A 19,494-nucleotide genomic window follows, 5' to 3' on the forward strand; every position below is an offset into this window, starting at 1 on the left:
GTTTTATGGACACGTCTAATAATTATTTTGTGACGTTGCCTGAACCCGAGTCTTTGCGATACCTTATCTAGTTAAGGTTGATGGTCGTCATGTCCCATCAGTCTGCCCCTGTTCAAGTGAATCAATGAGTGTGCTTACAAGGTCTTTAGTATCCCGGTTTTGATTGGGTTTTTTAAGTATCCCATTTTTGTGTTTGTACATGTAAATACCATATCCCGAATTCAGAAACCAGGTTATGCCCTTTTCCCGGTTTCAAGAAACCCGGTTTTGCCACCTGGAGTACTCCGATAGAAGCCGGGATACTGGAGCATGTATACGCCTTACTCTGGTCTCTGACGGCTGCCCGCCGTGTGCAAAGGCGCCAGAGTGACGCACCAGATATACAAGCAACATGGCGCCAACGAGAGCTTCCCATTTTTGGAGCGACGAATAGACTGAATTTTGCCTGAAAATGATGAAAGAACTCAACATAACTACGTGTTTAGACGGCAGAAGACACAGAAATGCCGACCTATTCAAGTCTGTTGCGGACAAGCTACGTGACACTGGTTTTCCACCTCGCACCATTGAACAAGTTAGGTCGCGGTGGAAAATATTAATATTTATAATGATAATAATAATAATATAATTAATAATGAAATATAATTAATAAATATATCACATTTCCCACTCAATCTGTTGTAAACAAAAGACATAAGACATAACACACGTCTGTGCAGATAGGATGTAGTGATCAGAAAACGGGTTACTGGTATTTATCATGTATACAGAGATATGAATAACCAGGTTTCTCTGTGTTCCATGTAAACATCATATCCTGGATATGCTCAAAGCCGGGATAAGCCTCAAAACCGGGATAAGCCTCAAAACCGGGATACTAAAGACCTTGTAAACACAGTCAATGACTCAACAAACTGGTCAATGTGTATTATGTGATACTAGTGACATTACAACAGTCACACAGCACAGCACTAGATTTTAAATTAATAATACAAGGACCGTATTTTGTGTAACGTTATTTTCAGGCCTGGAAAACAGTTTTCCTACTTTCAGAACCTTTCCAGGAGTTCCTTGACCGTGGGAACTAGTTCTTTTCTACAAAACTAAACAAGAAAAAACATACAAAGCACAAACAATGATACAGTGAAATGACCATAAAACTTATTGAGAGTCACTAGATCATTCATGGCTACATACATACATCTTTAAAAACGAGGAAACACATCCGTTATCAGTGCCTTTCCAAACAAATTTTCTGATCTGCCACCTCTGTGTTTGAGCTCAGGCTATGAAGGCTATGTTCAGACTGCGGGCAAATCTATAAGACAGACTGCCTGCACAGTTATTTACAAGTGATCACATCAGTTTTGTGCGTCCAGACATCACCAACCTTTCTGCTTGGGTTGCTGTGGTAACAACGTAGGCATCACAGAGGTTTTGACGTCGCCTTTGTGTGGCCCACTGTGAGTGAAATCCAATTTGAGTGGCCAGAGTGTCTGGACTGTGACACATTTTTGTAGAAATCTGATTAAAAAAAGCATACTTCTAAACCACCTCCAAATGTAGTTTGGATCAGATGTGCAAAAATCGCATTTCATGTGTTTTCCGTTTATTTCCCAAAACTTTCTCGAATCGATCTGGGTACAATCTAGATATGCCAAAAATGGATTTGGGCTGTCTGTCTGAACAAGGCCTGTCTGAACATTTTGTTTAAAATGAACAAAGAATCACTGGAAACTCACTTTCTGGTGTAAAACCACCAGTTCTTTATTTTTCTGACGAGGGCAGTCTCTCTGTCTTACAGGACACTGCAGGAGTCAGGAGTGTGAGCAAGGTGTCAGGACCTCAGTGGGTTAGACATGTTTCTTTTTCTCTCCTCACCCACCCACCCTCCTCTTCACCCCTCAGCAGAGGAACTGGGGGTTTTAGAAGGAAAAAGAAAGCAAAACAAACGTGGGGCCTCATCATTGTGTCTGTTTGTGTATGGAGCTGAGTGCGAAGGGATGTTTCAAGTCCTGTTGCAGGAAGAACCAACTTCCAAACAATCATCAGTGATGTGACAGTGTGTGTTTGTTGCTGGTGTGTGTGTGTAGTTAAGCAGCTGGAAAGTACTGTGGCATGCGGAGCATCCTGAGTGACAGGTTGTCATGGCAACACAACAAGACCATCCAGGTTGTGTTTTTCAACGAGTAAATGATAAACCAGTCGGCCACCCTCTTTCTTCCTCTATTAGCTCTGTGATTCATGCTGATTGTGTGCGATCACTACAGAGGACGTCAATACTCCACTTTATGTTGATAACCCCAGAAATTAAAGGCCAGTGTGTTTGCGTGTGTGTTTACCACCTGCTGCACTCTCTGATAGCATCAAACAGGCTCGACTCTGGAGTGCCAACATAAACACTCACACACTCAGATAAGCGAGCGGAAATGGGCCTTTTTACATCTGTGGTGCAGCAGAATGGCCGTCTATCAGCAGCCTGAGTCAGGAGCTGTTGAGGGGAGATCGGAGCAGTGATGCAGACGAGCGGAACACTCTGCAGGGTTAACGATAGTTTTACTGCCCCCATCCCTCCCTCGCACTGCTTACCCAATGACCCCATGTGTCATAACATCCCTTACTGTAAACCCTGCTGGAATCTGGACACTAGAGCGTGGGAGGGAAAACACAACCCCAGTGCCTAAGTGTGTGTGTGTAACTTTGTAGACTTGCATGCATGTTTGTATATCTCTGTTTGTATCCATGTTAAGTGGGTGCATTTTTTTGTGTGGATGTCAAACACGAGGTAAACTTGCAGCTCAGCAGCAAACATTTGGTACAAACTGAAGACTTTCTTGCCATGAAAATGAAGAAGCCCTGGTCCCCTGGATCAGTGGCTCCTAAACTGATGGCCAAGACCCCTTAAATGTGTCGGAAGATAAATCAGATGGGTCATGAGGTTATTAACAATAAGAAAGAAGAAGAAAGAGCTTTTGGTAGACAACCATTATAGAGGGTTAATACGATGTAATTAATGGCTTTATCAGTGGTTAATACATGATTTGCTAATGCTTTAATGGCTCTGCACACAAACTTCCATTCAAATTTACAAAAGCATAAACAACCAGAGACCATTTTGCAGTGGGATCACTCCAGCTGTGATACAGTGATCTATGACTTAAAACAAATTCAATCAGCAAGTGGAGCTGTCTGTCAAATGTAAGGCGGCAGATATTCCTAAAGTTGTTAAACATCACAGTCTCATATGATGAAACTGCAAAATCATCCAGTGTTCCTGCTGGTAACATTCTGCAGTTAGTCTGTTGATTGTTACTGGATGAATCTTCAGTTTTACAAGTATGAAAACTGCAAGGAGAGGAAGCGGGAGTGAGACAGCGCCTGGAAGTGGCAATATATGTGATGAGTTCATCATAGTTTATAAACTACGAACACAGTTGATCACTGACAATACAGACATTTCATACACCACAAATATGTGACATAGACTTACCAATGCCATTCAACCTGGGATGGACCCGTTCATATGAGTCAGCATCTTGTTTGTCACTGTTACATTAGCTTATGCTAATATCATTTGCATGTTGTATTCCTAAGGAAAACCTGTCTAGCAAAAGACAGTTGTTTTGTCTGAACCAGGTGAGATACAATGGGCCTGAATTTTGCACCTTAGTTTAATGTTGCTGCAATTATATATGTTTAGGTGTGTTAGTTGACATAATCAAAGGTGACTGCACTCAGTACACTTAATTTTAAGATGATATTAAAAAGTTTTCTTTTACACTATTTAATTAAACATTGGATGCTTAAAGACATTTGAACAAAGTTTTGTAATGGACTTGTGGAGTTTGTATTATTCTAAATTTTGACACTAAGATTTAAATTTTTACAGCAAATGATTATCAGTTCCAAATATAGGTTATCAGTCTCTTTGATCACTAATAATTGACATTGCAATCAGACCTGAAAAAAACATACTTGTTGATTGATGATGATGTTGGTTGATTTTATAGGAAAACATTCCATAATATTCTATTACCATTTAACTTTTTTTGAAATCTTGGTCTGTTTGTCAAATCATGGAGATTTTTCGTGTTGCAAGTCCAAGAGTCTCAGGGCCAGTATTCTGGATCATCCAACACCAGCAGCGAGTTCAGGCGCACAGACTATTTGCTCTACTTTTCATTTCCCGAGGCCGTCATACTGTCAGGCACAGATTACAGTTTTGGGTTAAAGCACATGATTCATTCTGAAAGATTGCATATTAGGTTTGATCAAACCCATATGCAGGGATTAAGTGCTCATATGCTTTTAATGTACAGCCCTAAAAATGTTCTTCCAAGAAATTCTGGATCAAAACAGAGTTTCTGCGAAAGCAAAAAACAGAATGTCTCCAAGAGGTCTCCATCAAAAGCAAAAACACAAACTGCTCTTTTCTGATTAGTCAAGAAAAAACATCCACTCACAAGATTGTTTTTCCATCAAGGATTTCCCCAGCGCAGGAGTGTTATTCTCCGTCTTGTACGTTGTGTTTTCCCCGTTAACACATCAGCACAGATACACACATGGTCAATGAACTCCATGTTGTGTAAGAACAGCAGTGACCCTTACTAACCTCTGGCTTCGGCTCCTGCATGTTTGGTCTCTTCTGAACGTCCACGCAGATGGAATGTGACGTGCTGAGAGAAAACACGCAGAAAATGTTAAATAACCCCTGATCAAGGTGACCTGAGGTAAACTGATAAACCCTGTGAAAAACAGATCTGATCTGAAGAACAATACTTTGACAGACGTGGGACATCCCATTGTTACAATTACATAAAGACATATTTTTCCCTGTTAGCCCTGCTGGCATCTCATAACACAGATAGATATAGATACATATCTGCCACCATTCAAATACAATAGAATATACTCCAAGTATTTAAACATTTTAAAAAACAAATGTTCACCTCCTTCTCTTACAGATGCACTTTATAAACTGCAGTCTGTCTTTAATATTTTGCAATCTCAGCTCAAGCTTTATTGAATGCAGACAAAACAAAGGCCATGTGATTCTCTCTAATGCAAGACATCTCTCCTCTAATGTCCCCCCTCCAGACACATGTTAAAGTATGTAAAAATACTCTGATGCTATGATTAACATTTTTGTTTAACATGGTTTTCCTCAAATAAAAAGTAATAATAATAAAAAAAAAAATCTACCCACCATTGCTGCTTGCAGTAGGTTTTGTTTTCGCTTTCCACTATATCCACTGTAGACACAGCACTACTTGGGTATAAACCCATGACAGTTGACCGGTGAAAGAGCAGTGCACATCAAAATGGCTAACTTTAGAGTTTTTGGAAACATTGGTGAGATTCAGCCATACATGTTGAGTCAGACCCAGACTCAGATAAGGAGTCTGCTGCGCATCAAACTTAATGTCTAGCAGATGTATCAGAATGGTGAGTGTAGTTAGCATCTTTATTTGAATGGGGTTTTAGTAGATAGTGGAAGGAAGCTAAGGCTCTGCTTCACATCCCAAAAACTGCACACTCCATTTTTGCTGTCCAAACTTTCACTATGCTAATGTTAACACCTGCGCTCTGTACTGACAAGTCCACTCTGCGCCGGAGGTTTCAGGTTTCTTTTGCTGGTGTTGTTTCAAAATCTTTCCCTCTGTCAGTATGTGTTTCCTGTGTTAGATAGCGATTGGCCTTCATATTCGTGACATACCTAATCTATCTTGCTCAGGGTATGTTTGAATCTCAGATTTTAGGGGAGTGCACAGACATCGCCCCCTTCAGGAGATGAATGTGAAAACACCTCTCTAGTGACAAAATCTACACAGATGCAAGTCAGTATAGTCAAGGTCAAACATTTTAGGGGACATTAAAAGAAGAAAAACATTTTTGGGTGGAGGAGGACTATAAGCAAGATTTGAACATAAGACACTGATACTGATGTATGTTTCTCTTCTGAAGCTAAGAAGCAAAAGGCTAGCCACTGTGATTTGTTGCACATGAATAAATCAGCAAAATTTATTCAGCAACAAACTTAATTCAGAGTTCTTCTTACAATTATCATCTCATATCACAAGATGCATATCTGTTGTCTTTTGTCTCTAAAGAACAGATACAACAGTCTGCAAAAAGAATTGAAAACAAATGTGGGGCAGGGGCATGAAGTGCTGGGTGTGGTGGAGGCAATGGCCCTTTCCTTGCTTCTTCACCCCATACTTCCAGTGCACTTGGTTGGACCACATCCATCTTTCAACTTGGCCTTCATTTTGATCTCAAATACACACCTGTAAAGTTTTGTGACTGCATCTTGACATTGGCAAAATTGGCGTCAGGAGGGCCAGATTCTGCCATGACGGCAAACACACACACACACACACACACACACACACATACACGCACGCACACACACACACACACACACACACACACACACACAAATGGACTGACAAGGTGAAAACAATACCAGCTGTCTCGACATTGATGTTGCTAGTAAAGACCATATTTTTTTAGGGTAAAACTCTTTTTTATTAACTTCCATTCTTGGCTTTCTTGGAAATCCTGATATTGTTGTCTGGTTTCATTATTGTTTAGTGTGCTGCCAGATTTTGTATTGTTTTGTATTAGTTTGTCTGCAACCTTTTATGATGCTATCTTGGCCGGATGTCATTTGCAGAAGAGATTTGATGTAAAAATAATATTTCCGAAGGCATCGGAAATTCCCAATTTTAGAAGATAAAACTGAAACCATCTGCACAGCTAGACATCATTAGCAACATGTTCCCACTCCTAACTCGTCAGACATGGCAGCTTGGTCAGCAGCCCTACACCTCAAACTAGGACACTCTATGTACCCCGCTAATGTCAGCTTTGCACGTGTCAGTTTTGCACATCAGATTCAGCACCAGCATGCATACAGTGCCTTTTCAAAATGAATTTCTATGTTCACCCTCACAGGAAACAGCTAAATAAGAATAATGTCACCAATACGGTGTGAAACTGTTGCAGTTTGATAAGGTTTAGGCAACAAAACTACTTGTTGAGGTTTAGGAAAAGATCATGGGTTGGGTTTTATCTATGTTTGCTACTTATACATAAGTTAAAATATCTCAAAGTTGACTTTTGGTTTCACAGAGGATATGAACAGCAGTCTCCTGTGTAAAAGTCCTGTGTTTGTTTAACTAACTCATCCATTCCTCCCTATGCTGACTTTGTTGCTTTCTCATATTACATCATTTGATTTCCTCCTTTGCTCCCGCCATGTACAGCATCATAGTTTAAAGTGTAGGACCACCGACCAAGCTGCTGTATTTGATAAGTTGGAAGTGAGAACAGGCTGCCATTAGATGTGAGGAAAAATAAGTCTTTTTGTAATTTGCATGAACTGACTGAACTGCAGAAGACATTTTTTTTTTACCTTTATGGGGGCTCAAAACATTCATCTGAAGCTCATTATGTGCTTGTTATGATCTGTGAAAAATGTTCTCTTCAGTACAAAAACACACTCCTCCTGCATACACTGTGCTGTAATTCCATGCTCCACAATTATCTGTCCCTCTTGGGGACAATGAAGTTGAAAGTGAAGTGAAGCGGAGCCAAAGAAAGTCAATCCAGTCAACATTTCAAAGAGTGGTGACTGTAGCTCTTCCTCACTGTATATGATCTCTCAGTCTTTATTTACTGTGGAGAATCCTTTGATGTGTGGGCAGACTGTTCTATTGTAAATGGGGAAAGGATCTTCAGACACAGATCTGATGGAAGGAAAGGGAGGGAGAGTAAAGTAACATTGAGTTTGGATGGAAAACTCCATTTTCTTGCATGGGGACATAATAATGTTAAATCCTATACCAACACAGCTCCCCTGACCCATTCACGAGATTGTTTCCAGTTAACTTTGCCAAGTGCAATCCACTGGCTCGGACTTCCTCCTACTTCTCATTAGAGCCACAACGAGAGGGAAGCACTGCAGCTAAACACTCACACACACACATACACACACTCAGAGAGAGAGAGAGAGAGAGGAGGAAACTAAACACAATGGATGCTGGCGCATGGGAGCCTAGATTTCCTGGGTTTCCCACACACAAGTGTACAATCACAAGCTCACAAACATATACACTTATTTGAAAACACACCAAAACAAACAGGCACACAGACACACATGTGAACCGTCGCACAACATGCCAAGACGCTGGGGTCGAACGAATAAATCCATTTCCCCATTCACCATATTAAAGCAGTGAGAGCATCCCGGGACTCCTCCACCATGAATGACCCCGGCTCTGTTTCAGTGTTTTTCTCCCAGACCTCGATCTATGATCTGCGTTGCCTGTTTAATAAGACATGGATTATCCGATTAAGGAAATCTTGTGAGAAGGAGGGGAGAAGAAAAAGAACAACTTTGCTGGGGATTAGCGTCATTGTGCCCACTCGCATCACATTCCTGGCTGCTGATTCTCAGCCCTGGGAGAGGACACTGGTTAACTAGACCACGCCACTGACGTGTCCTGGGACCGGAGACAGCACTAGCTCACTCACTGAGACCAGAGTTCCCATCGGCACCAGTACAACAGCTTTAAATATTCATCTCTCTTCTGCATGATCTCTACACAATCATATACAAGTTTTGTGATTTAAATTAAATCCTGAAATATTACACATTTTCGGCCAAGTTGCCCAACAAATCCTTGCTTTCCCTTAATAACCCATAAACCTGTCCTATCAGAGGCTTTTACTCAATTATAAATCTTATGATGCCAACCTTGTAACACCTGATCATTTAGACTTTATAAAAACAAATGTTCTAATGCTTTATAGATCACTGACATCAGTAACATCCCTTTAATGGACCATTCAATCATTCAGACCAAAGACCATTCAACTAATTACCAAATACAAATGAATTTAACTGCTGACCTGATGGCTTATGAAGTGAGAAACCTCTGAACCTTTATTTGTGCATTATTTACACTCATGTTAACTTGCTAGCAGTTTTCTTCTTCACTGTCTTTGTTTACTTATTGCTACAGCAACAGGTCGCTTAAAAAGCAACCAGATTTGGTGGCTAAAAAGTAGCTTGAAACACAGTGATGACTCGCTAAAACACAACTGTTTTTTGTTGTTTGTTGGTCTTGACAGTGGTCTGCAGCTTAGCAGGCGTCTTGCCGACATGACACTCCATCCACCACCCCCTCTACCTTCCAGATGACAAAGTCAGCTAACACATTTCATCACTTTAAAAACATTGATATGATACCCATGTTATGTACCAATGTAACGTCTACATGGTTTGCAGAATCATTTTCTTCTGGTGACTGGGCTGGAAACCAAGGGTAAGATGTGATTGTGTATGTGCATCTTTGTGCGTGTGAATGATATAAAACTGGGACTCACTTATAAAAAGCACTGGTCTGTAATGCTGCTAGTGGTCACAAACTCCATGAAGTACCTTTAAAATTAATTTGGTACGAAAACATGAACATTTTTAATTTAAAATAACTATATTTTCTACGATGTGTGGATAGCACTGTAATGATTGTGCTCCTAAGTCTCAAAGTCAAATCTTCAGGACAACAAATCTCATACAAGTCAAGTCTCACAGCAGTCTGACTGAAGTCCAAGTCCCACGTCTGCAGCTCTAATAACTGCTGACCTAAAGACTTACTATTGCATAGTTTCCCAAAGTGCAGCCCTAATAAAAAACATTTTATGTGGGTCCCTGAATGTAACATGAAATTCATGCATTTCCCCATTCCCCCTAACAAATGTCTGTTAGGGTAGGAATAACAACTTGTAGGACTGGTCTGTCACAGAAATTACGTTCTGTCATCACTGCTAGTGCTGTTAGTTAAAGTTAGTGATTCGATTCAACTCTGCAGTTTAATGTTGAGGTGAGATGGAAAATATATTTTGTTTCATCTGTGCACTTTTCCTGTGTAGCCCTCAATCAGGCTGGCACTGTAAATTGACACCCAGTCATCAAAACTTTGAGAACCCCTGCATTATAGTAATATTAAAAAAAAACAATGGTTACATATTAGTTACTTATTAACCCCTTTAAAATATATCATACTAAAAAGTGACACTCCAAACAGTAGCTGTCCCACATTCCCACACTCCCACTCTCCCAAGGCCCCTTCATTGCAATTGTCTACCTGTCCACCAGATGCCCTGACAATTTTCCACCTGTTTCAGTCACCTGACACACACATCCAGCCACTCCCTGACCTGGAATAACCCCCCTTTCCTGCCATTCCCATCAACTGCTCTCTCGCCTGCACACCTGTCCTTATTTTATTAGCCAACCCATTTCCCCCAGTGAGACTGTCATTGTTGTTTCAGACCTTTGCTTTCAAGCCACCTGAACCTGCAACCTGCATCCTTAACCCTGGAACCTGCACTGGTGGACTCGGGGCAGTAGGGGTAGGGTTATGTTAGGGCAGGGGGGGGTGCCCTCTTGGATGCTACTGTGGTAGATAAAACATGATAAAGCGCCCTCCAGGATGCCTTTAAACTGAGAAAACATGCTGCAGTGCCATGTAGGCTGCCCCACATGCTAGAAAACTCTCTGCCCAGTGGTGCCCCTTTTATTTTTTTCCACCCCTGCCCCTCAGACAGCCTGAGTCCGCCACTGGGAACAAGTTCCTGTACCTGAACCTGAACCTGACACCTTGACCTGGGAACCTGTACCTGCCTGCCTGTAAGCTTCCATATGTTCACTTCAACTCCCTGAACTGTTCCTGTGGTGTCTGATTGTCTGTGTTTATGTCCTCCTCTCCTTCTGTTGTCTCTGTTACCGGCTCTAACACTTGTTTAATAACCTCTTTAGTATTACACCTGACTGCGTTTAGCCAGGTGTAATACAAGTTGAACCTCTCCTGAGGAGTGACGGAGGTACATATGTATACGTTAACCTCAGATTGCCTCTGGGTGTCGGCCTGCGTAGTACTCACACAGGTGTGCATTCTTTCTGTGGGTGTGATTTCAAACAACTCTGTTTTTCTGAGCTCATCTGTCGTAGATACCCCTCTTTCGACGCCCACCAAAGGGCAAGGTTTAAATCACCATAACTAGAACCTGGAGGGTGTGTATGTATGTGTGTGTGCATGTGTGTGTGTGGGTGTGAGCAGCTTCTGAGACAACAAGACTGTTTTTCCCAGCGTTCTTGTCAAAGGTAAACATTCCAGTCTTGGGACGTTCAATGCCAAGCACCGTTTGATCTCCATCATGTGACATCTGAAAGAGATGGAACAACCCCCCCCCCCCCCCACACCTCCCTTATCTTCACTCTCCCAAACACAGACCCTGCAGCAGCCACACAAGGGCTTTGTGGTTTTGCTGTCAGGGTCTTGGGGCTCAAATGGATCCTGCTGTGTACGTGTGTTTTTGAAAAAGTGGGTCTGTCCCTGACCTGAGATAACTCTGGTCTGTTTGATCACTCTGCTGCCCTGATCTGACAGCACAAAAAAAACCTGTCAGCTACCACATGTGGCTTTTCCAAGAGTACTTCATGTTTTAATCCCTCATGTCTCTCTGTCTTTACATCAACCTGCTAATTACACACACACAGACGATCCAGTGCTGTGCTTTACATAAGCAGCCAGTCAGCCATATGAGGCCATATCATAAGATATCACAGACAGACCGGCTTTTCAGAGGAGTGAAGGCCTTTAAAAACTCATTTTAGAGTTAAGGAGTGTGGTCTATAAAAAGTAAAGCTGAACATATGGGTGAAATGAGAATAAATGTCCTGCCATGCAGCGCCAAATCCGCATTTCAGCTCCCAGCGGTCACAGAGTCCACATTTCCTCACAAGGACACAGAGTGCATCCTCAAATCACAGTTCAACTGAGGACAGACTGAGTCAAATACACTGCATGTCATACCACATATACATCAGGAAACCTGTCACTGGTAGCTGTGAAATTAAACTTAACACTTCAGTGACAGTCCATGATTTTAGCAGATAAATTAGGGGTAGAACAAGTATTTTGGTTCTTTACTTAAAGGGGACAGTTCATGCCCAAATCAAAAATACACATTTTTCCTCTTACTCGTAGTGCTGTTTATCAGTCTAGAATGTTTAGGTGTTAGCTGCTGAGTGTTGGAGATATCGTTCGTAGAGATGTCTGCCTTCTCTCCAGTGTAATGGAACTAGATGGCACTCAGCTTGTGGTGCTCAAATCACCAAGAAATACATTTGAAAAACCACACAGTACTGTAATGTCTCTTTCCAGAAATCATGACACAGTTACTCAAGATAATCCACAGACCTTGTTGTGAGCAGTTTCATGTAGGAACTATTTCCTTTCTTTTAAACTACACCCACCAACTGTATCACTGTGCAGAGGGAGGCATGCCTCTACTCACACACAAGAGGCTCGTGCTCATGACATCGGAAAATGTAAACATAAATAGCATCCTCCTCGGCTGAGCTGTAATGCTAGCTAGCTCAGTGGTGCTAGGTGAGCTAGCTGTAGATGTACACTTCCTTCCTGCACGGTAATGCTGTTGGTGGGTGCAGTTTGGTCGAAAGAAAATAGTTCTTGCATGAAACTGCTCACAACAAGGCCTGTGGATTATCTTGAGTAACCGGGCCATGGTTTCTGGAGAGAGACATTGCTGTTGAGTTTGTCTGTTTTTTGGGTGCTTTTTTTAGCGCCATCTAGTTCCATTATATTAGAGAGAAGGCCACTGTTATTTCCAACACTCAGCAGCTCACAGCAAAATAATCTAGACTGATAAATAGCACAACAGATGAGAGGAAAATATGTATTTTTGATTTTGTGAACTGGGTGAACTGTCCCTTTAAGAAAAGTAGCTGCATCACAATGTAAAAATACTCCTTTGAAGATAAAACTCATGCTTTCAAAGTTTTATACATAAAAGGATGCAGACTTGGACGCTACAGAGCACAGTGGTGTAAAGTAACAATGAAAATTTAAAGGTGCTTGTACTTAAATTAAGTATTCCCATTTTATGGTTACTTGCTTCTACTTGACAATATTTAGGAGGAAAAAAATATACTTTGTATTAATCTGACAGCGAGCTATTAGTTATTACACTGTGTTTTTGCTACTTTTACTTGTAAGTAAAAGATCTGGGATACTGTCAGAGTGTTAGTCATTAAATTAAATAGTATTTAATTGAAATACAAGTACCTCTTACTCCTCCTACTCCTCTTACGCCTGTTCAGTTATGCACTTAAGGACTTCCTGTTCAGTGAGAGTGAGAAAAAACAAACACTGGGACATCCTGTAGGGACATGCTGTCTTGACTGCATATGTGCATCCATCACATGAATTATTTATAGACTGGACTAAATAAAACCCTTCAACTCAACTGTCATTACAGACATTACAAACTTGTGCCATGCAGAAAAACTTTGTTCACACCCAAACAGCTTCATTCTACATTTCAGTGGAGAATACACCAGATTAAGTTTTGGGGAAATGTGAGTAAAATTATGCACAAAATAAAAATGTAAAAATGTAAGGACCTTTTACCTTACTTAAGCATTTCTACTTCACTTTTACTTGATAACAGTCATTTACTAAAAAATAAAAAGAAAGTACTCATTATACAGACTAGCCCCTTACAGAGTTCAATGGTTGAAAGTTACCACAGTAAGATACGATAAAAAATTTGGAGACAGATATACAGTACAGGCCAAAAGTTTGGACACACCTTCTCATTCAATGCGTTTTCTTTATTTTCATGACTATTTACATTGTAGATTCTCACTGAAGGCATCAAAACTATGAATGAACACATGTGGAGTTATGTACTTAACAAAAAAAGGTGAAATAACTGAAAACATGTTTTATATTCTAGTTTCTTCAAAATAGCCACCCTTTGCTCTGATTACTGCTTTGCACACTCTTGGCATTCTCTTGAATGAGAAGGTGTGTCCAAACTTTTGGCCTGTACTGTATATTTCTAGTAAAATTCATGATTCAAAATGGAATTAAAGCCAAAGAAAATCTTTCAAATATTTATAAAATATTGCAAAAGCTCACCATCTTAGATAACAAAGTAAAAGAGAAACAGAATTAGAAATAAACATATCAGCAGAAGCATGGAAAGACTCCATAAGTGGAAACTTTAAGACTTCAGAATCAAAATACTGGAGGGAATTAGCTTGGAAAGTTTCATTACACCCTATATGAGAAGTGTTACCTCTGAACAGGGATTAGCTGCTGGAGAGGATGTGGGGAACAAGTACACACACTTTCTTTACATGTCCAATATCGATACCTTTTTGGGAGGAGGTTGAAAAAAACCTAAAGTACATGAAAGAACCTCTGAAACTGTAAAAACACCCATTTTGGGTATTAATTTATGAGGACAGATCAAATCAGGTGACATGCAAACAGTTAAATCCATCAAAACTAAATCAAGGCTATTAAGGATAGAACAAATGTTGGACATGGAAGAATGAACCTTAACAATCTGAGATCACATTAAAACATTGAATGAGAAATACCCCAAAGATAGACTCCATAAAATAACATCTTTATGCAATGTAGCCCAAGACTTGCAAAAATGAGCACGCCTTCCGCATCCTAAAGCCCCCTTTTGCTGTTGTCTTTGGGGTGGAGGTTATTTTAATCACCTTATAAGACATATCAAGTCAGTAGTAATGTATCATATTTTATTAAGCGATCAGGTCTTTTAAATGAAAATCAGAATCTACAAAGTAACTAAGATGAATGTGAAAGGTTCGGCCTCTCTTTCCCTCTGAGTTATAGTGGAATAGAAGAAGGCCTCGAAAATGGTTGAAAATGAGAATTCTCAAGTTAAGCAAGTACCTATACTCAAATAAATATACTTATTTACTCTATACCACTTTTAGTAACTGCACAACCTGCACTATTGTTGTGTAACTAGACTGCATACACCTTAACACACATATGGAGATGCCAGCATGCCTTGAGGGGCATTGGGGGAATGCTCTCACGCCACATCAGATTACACTATAAGCTTTATTTAGCTCGGGGCTTTGAGGAATACAAATCTGAGCATCACGTGAGAGTGACTGTTAACACTAGTTGACAGATGATGCAATACTATAACGATATTGCATGGAGCCGATCACACTGCGGCCCATTGCATCAGAAATAGTCGAGGTCATTGTTTAAAATGTAAGTGGAGATAAGTGGAGGGATGGAAATGAGAAAAGTGGAATGCGCTGAGATAAGAGTTCACAGAGTCTTTTTTGAGTCCTTTTGCAAATGAAGAGAACATTGTCACATACCCGCCTGGGGTCAGCAGTGACAGGACGCCAAATGCTTTGCAGCAAGCCGCGAAAACGTGCATGTTGCATGTTGTCCTGCGTGGGACCATCAAAGCCCCCGGAGAGTGGCGAGGCAGAGGGACGTGTCTGTGCTCATGTCAGCTCAGCCCCCATTCAAAGCTCTGTTCTATAATTAACCCAGGAAACAAGTAATTACAACGGGACATCTCCTGGACTGAGCCCAAAGCCGGCTTCAGTGCGCGCGCGCGAGGGACAGAGGGGGATCACATCCCACAGAGAGAGCCCCGAGCCCTTCACTCGGTGGCGTAAACGGTGAACCTCATTTGCGCAGCTATTTCTGAAAGTTTGTTTTTATGATCCCTCTGCAAAGTACGGATGCTTCCTCAAGTCAAACTGGGGGCCGCTGGTTCGCTCTCAGCGGGCCCACGCTCTCTGCGTGGGCGTGCGTAATTTGCGCTCATTATTAGTTTTCCAGAAAGTTGTGTAAGGAGTCCGGGAAGGACAATGAATGGAGAAAACCGTCATGAATAGACAACGTTGTTCCTAAAGAGGGAAGCTCATTTGTGTCAGCACAGAAAACAATGAAGGAGCCGGTTCACCTCTGAAATCGATTAAATCAGCTCCAGTGATGCTGTGTGGACTTATTCTCATCTCAACTCATGGAGGCAAGCAGCGAGAGAGTCGCTGCCTCTGCTGTTACTGTAGCTGGCAGTGTGGGGCAAAGTAGTTTAGTGTAGCACCCGGGTGAGAAGAGGGGGGTCCTTGTTTGCAACATCAAACACTAGTGTCGTCACTCATCGGCGATACGTGCAGGGACCGCCTATTCCAAAATAAATATTGACGTGCTTGTTGTATTGAAATGAGCTGCCTGACCGGACATAGGCGAGCCAATCAGAGCCTATCGTATCATCACACCTTCTTTTCAGAAATCATTCATAACGCCGATGCGTCAAACACTCACAGAGCACCCGGCTATAAATACGGCTGCGCGCAGCGCACAGTTAGACATTTTCCCAAAATCAAACGAAAGACACAACTGAGCAAGAACCGTGGGAATCCGGCTTCTGCCTTTCATAATCCTCTCTACCTTGCTCTACATTTTATAGCCTGTATTTAGTATCCAGCTCACTATGTTGGCCATGGGTGGATTATATTTGAAGCACGTCGTGGTCGCAGCGGTGTGCTCCGTGCTGGCCACAGGGACGCTGGGGTCTCCGGTGGTGGGACCAGAGCCGATCCGATGCGCCCAGTGTTCTCCGGAGAAGCTGAGCCAGTGTCCAGCGGTGGCGCCCGGATGCGCCGAGGTGTTGCGGGAACCCGGCTGTGGATGCTGCCTCGCCTGCGCCCTGAAGGCTGATGAGCTGTGCGGGATCTACACGGCGCCGTGTGGCTCCGGACTGAGGTGCACCCCGAGACCCGGCGACCCCCGACCGCTGCACTCCCTCACCCGGGGACAAGCCGTGTGCACGGCGAGCACTGCGCCCGAGCCGACCCCCGAGCCCCAGACACAAGGTAGGCCCATCACCTCCACATTTATACATGTGCTCCACCACATTCAGCAAATCCTCATTCTTAAAATCCTCCAAACACATGACAGATCTAAAGACAGTTACATTCAGTCAGTCCCGCTTCACGTTCATTCATTTTCTTACTCCAGATCAGGGAGAGCCAGAGGCTGAGATGGAGAACACAGCCATCGTCTCGGACCTCGGCTCCAGCCACTACCTCGCCGGCCACAGTAAGCCCTACGACCCGACAAGGGCTGCAGCCGACGCTCAGGAGAGCATGAAAGCCAAACTCGTCGCCATCCGCAAGAAACTGGTGGAACAGGTGAGACTCAAACGCTGTACTGGCATCAATGTGGGAATTCTGTGAAATCCCCCGTGTGATATGTTAGTAAAAGTTTTTGGGGAGGTTTAGGGGGAGAGGACACATGCACCACAAGGGAGAGCTCGTGTGCTGTTTGACGAGAGGATGTAGAGAGAGAGAGAGAGAGAGAGAGAGCGAGAGAGAGAGAGAGAGAATGGGGATGCTTGTTATTACAAGTTTTGATGTCAGCCCACGTGCTTGCTGATAAAAAGCAATGTTGATTATTAGTTCTGTGTGTTGGCACCGTGCAAGCACAGAGCTCAGTTAACCCTTCTCTCACCTGTTTCCTCTCCACAGGGGCCCTGTCACGTGGAGCTGCAGAGAGCCTTGGACAAGATTGCCAAATCCCAGCAGAAATTAGGAGACAAATTAACTAGATTCTACCTCCCCAACTGTGACAAACACGGGCTTTATAAACCCAAACAGGTTGGTATCTTCAGCAAAATGTGCCCTGAGTGTGTGTAGGATTCATGAAAGACTCTCACCAAGTTGTGTGAATGTGTGTGCCAAGATGAGGTCAAATGTATGTTGCAGGCAGGGATTTGTTCTGCAGTGTTTCATTGGTGTGTGATGTCACACAGTCAGTGCTGCATGACCGTACATGTGTGCATGACATATGGAATGAAAATAAAAGCAGTTTCATAATAATAAAAAAAACTTTATCTGTTCTCCCTGCAGTGTGAATCTTGTCTAGACGGACAGAGGGGTCGATGCTGGTGTGTGAGCCCCTGGAACGGCAAGAAGATTTTAGGTTCGACCGACTTGCCTGCAGATGCCGAGTGCCCTTAAAGAGATCAACCACTGATGCAGATCTCACAAAAAGAAGAAGCAAGCCACTGATTTTTTTTCCTTTTTGATAGCTGTTTATTTATTGATCTTGTCCATGGTGGTGTTTTATTCAGGTACACTGTCATTGCGGGGCCTCTGGAGCCCAACCACCCCACACCCCTCCCTCCCTCCTCTTCAAAACACCCGTCCCAAAGAGAAAAATATCTATTTTTGTTTTTCTGAAACAATTTTAATATTGATGCATTTACTTCTACTCTTCAGCCTTATTTATTTCAAGTTTATTTCATTTTATTTGTTATTTGTAATTATTTTTTAAGTATTTATATAATTTTTTGCCTTATTGTTATTATATTATTATTTTTTATGGATGTATAAAGTGTACATATGTATCTTGGCCCTGAGTAACTCCACTGCTGAGTTGAGCTCGCTCTACCCTTAAAGGAGTTGTCTGGAGGTTTGGTTTGTGACAAACCAAGCAAGAACAAAAGCACTGAGTGACCAAATGTCATTTACAAGTATTTCTAAATGTTGTTTTTATGATTCCTTTTTCATATTGTTGCCATTCTTATGTCTTTTTTTGTTACTGTCCTTTTTTTCCTGATGTGACACATGATCAGCTTTTGTCAGTGAATGCACAACTCTCAGTTGGGAATCCTTACACAGTACTCAGAAAACATTTCCCATGGTTCCATGGGGTTACAGATAACAGGCGCCTCTCAGACGGGTATTTCTACATTTACCTACCTCCAATATTTATGTGTCTACTGTCACATGTGTTGATGTATCTGTCAAAAAAAGACTTGCTATTTTACTTTACATGTTGCTGTTCTCTCTGACCAAGAACACATGACCACAAAGAGCGAGTCCCACAGTGAACCATGACGTGCAACGCCTCTGCTCTATCTACGTGCTGCTGTTGGTGGGAGAATTATTGTTTATGTGAGTCTATTCCAAAGTGACCAACTGCTCACATGTGTGTATGTATACTTTTGTAATTGAGATGTAATGTAAGAAGAAAAAAAGGTGATATATTTAATAAAAACATTAATCTCAGCTATGTGGTCCTGGCCTCCCTTTCACCTCAAGCAGGTTTACTTTGTGCACAAACATCCATAGGTGGCAAAACACAAGAATCATAACAGCTTCATCTGGACGTGATTATGAAAGCCTGTGTGTAGATGCAACTCCTGCACCACGTCTTTCTATATTGGGTGTGTTTGTGTGCAGTGTTATCAAGGTGATCTAAAGTGGAGGTCCTTGTCTAACTTTAGGCGGCTCGTGGGGACATGCAGCTCCGCGCTGCCTTTTGACCCGCTCTCTGTTTGCCTTGGTCGGGCACAGGAATTCGCCTCAACCTCTCATGCCCACTGCCAGCCTGCCTGGCACCACCAGATTTATTTTTATTCTTTACAAATTGAACCTTTGCTTTATCCTTATTGACACATTCCAAGACTGAGGGGAGCCTGATTGCATTCAAGGACTTCAGCAGGAGCAAATTTGTGTCCTGATTGTGCTGCACAAATGAAGCCCAGATGATCGGGCCTATTAGCTGCTGATGACAACACAAGCCTGTTCCTTCA

At 42.1% G+C, this 19,494-nt stretch overlaps 1 protein-coding gene across 1 annotated transcript; it reads left to right on the forward strand.

Moving 5' to 3' along the window:
* The first annotated feature begins 16,209 nt into the window (after positions 1-16,209).
* igfbp1a (insulin-like growth factor binding protein 1a) lies at positions 16,210-18,967 on the forward strand. Its single transcript, XM_033620728.2, has 4 exons — positions 16,210-16,768; positions 16,914-17,086; positions 17,423-17,551; positions 17,804-18,967. Exons 1-4 carry the CDS (start codon positions 16,387-16,389, stop codon positions 17,912-17,914), a joined length of 795 nt encoding a protein of 264 aa, XP_033476619.1. The 5' UTR covers positions 16,210-16,386; the 3' UTR covers positions 17,915-18,967.
* Positions 18,968-19,494: the final 527 nt, after the last annotated feature.

Source organism: Epinephelus lanceolatus, chromosome 6, assembly GCF_041903045.1.
Source record: "Epinephelus lanceolatus isolate andai-2023 chromosome 6, ASM4190304v1, whole genome shotgun sequence".
Taxonomy (NCBI): domain Eukaryota; kingdom Metazoa; phylum Chordata; class Actinopteri; order Perciformes; family Serranidae; genus Epinephelus; species Epinephelus lanceolatus.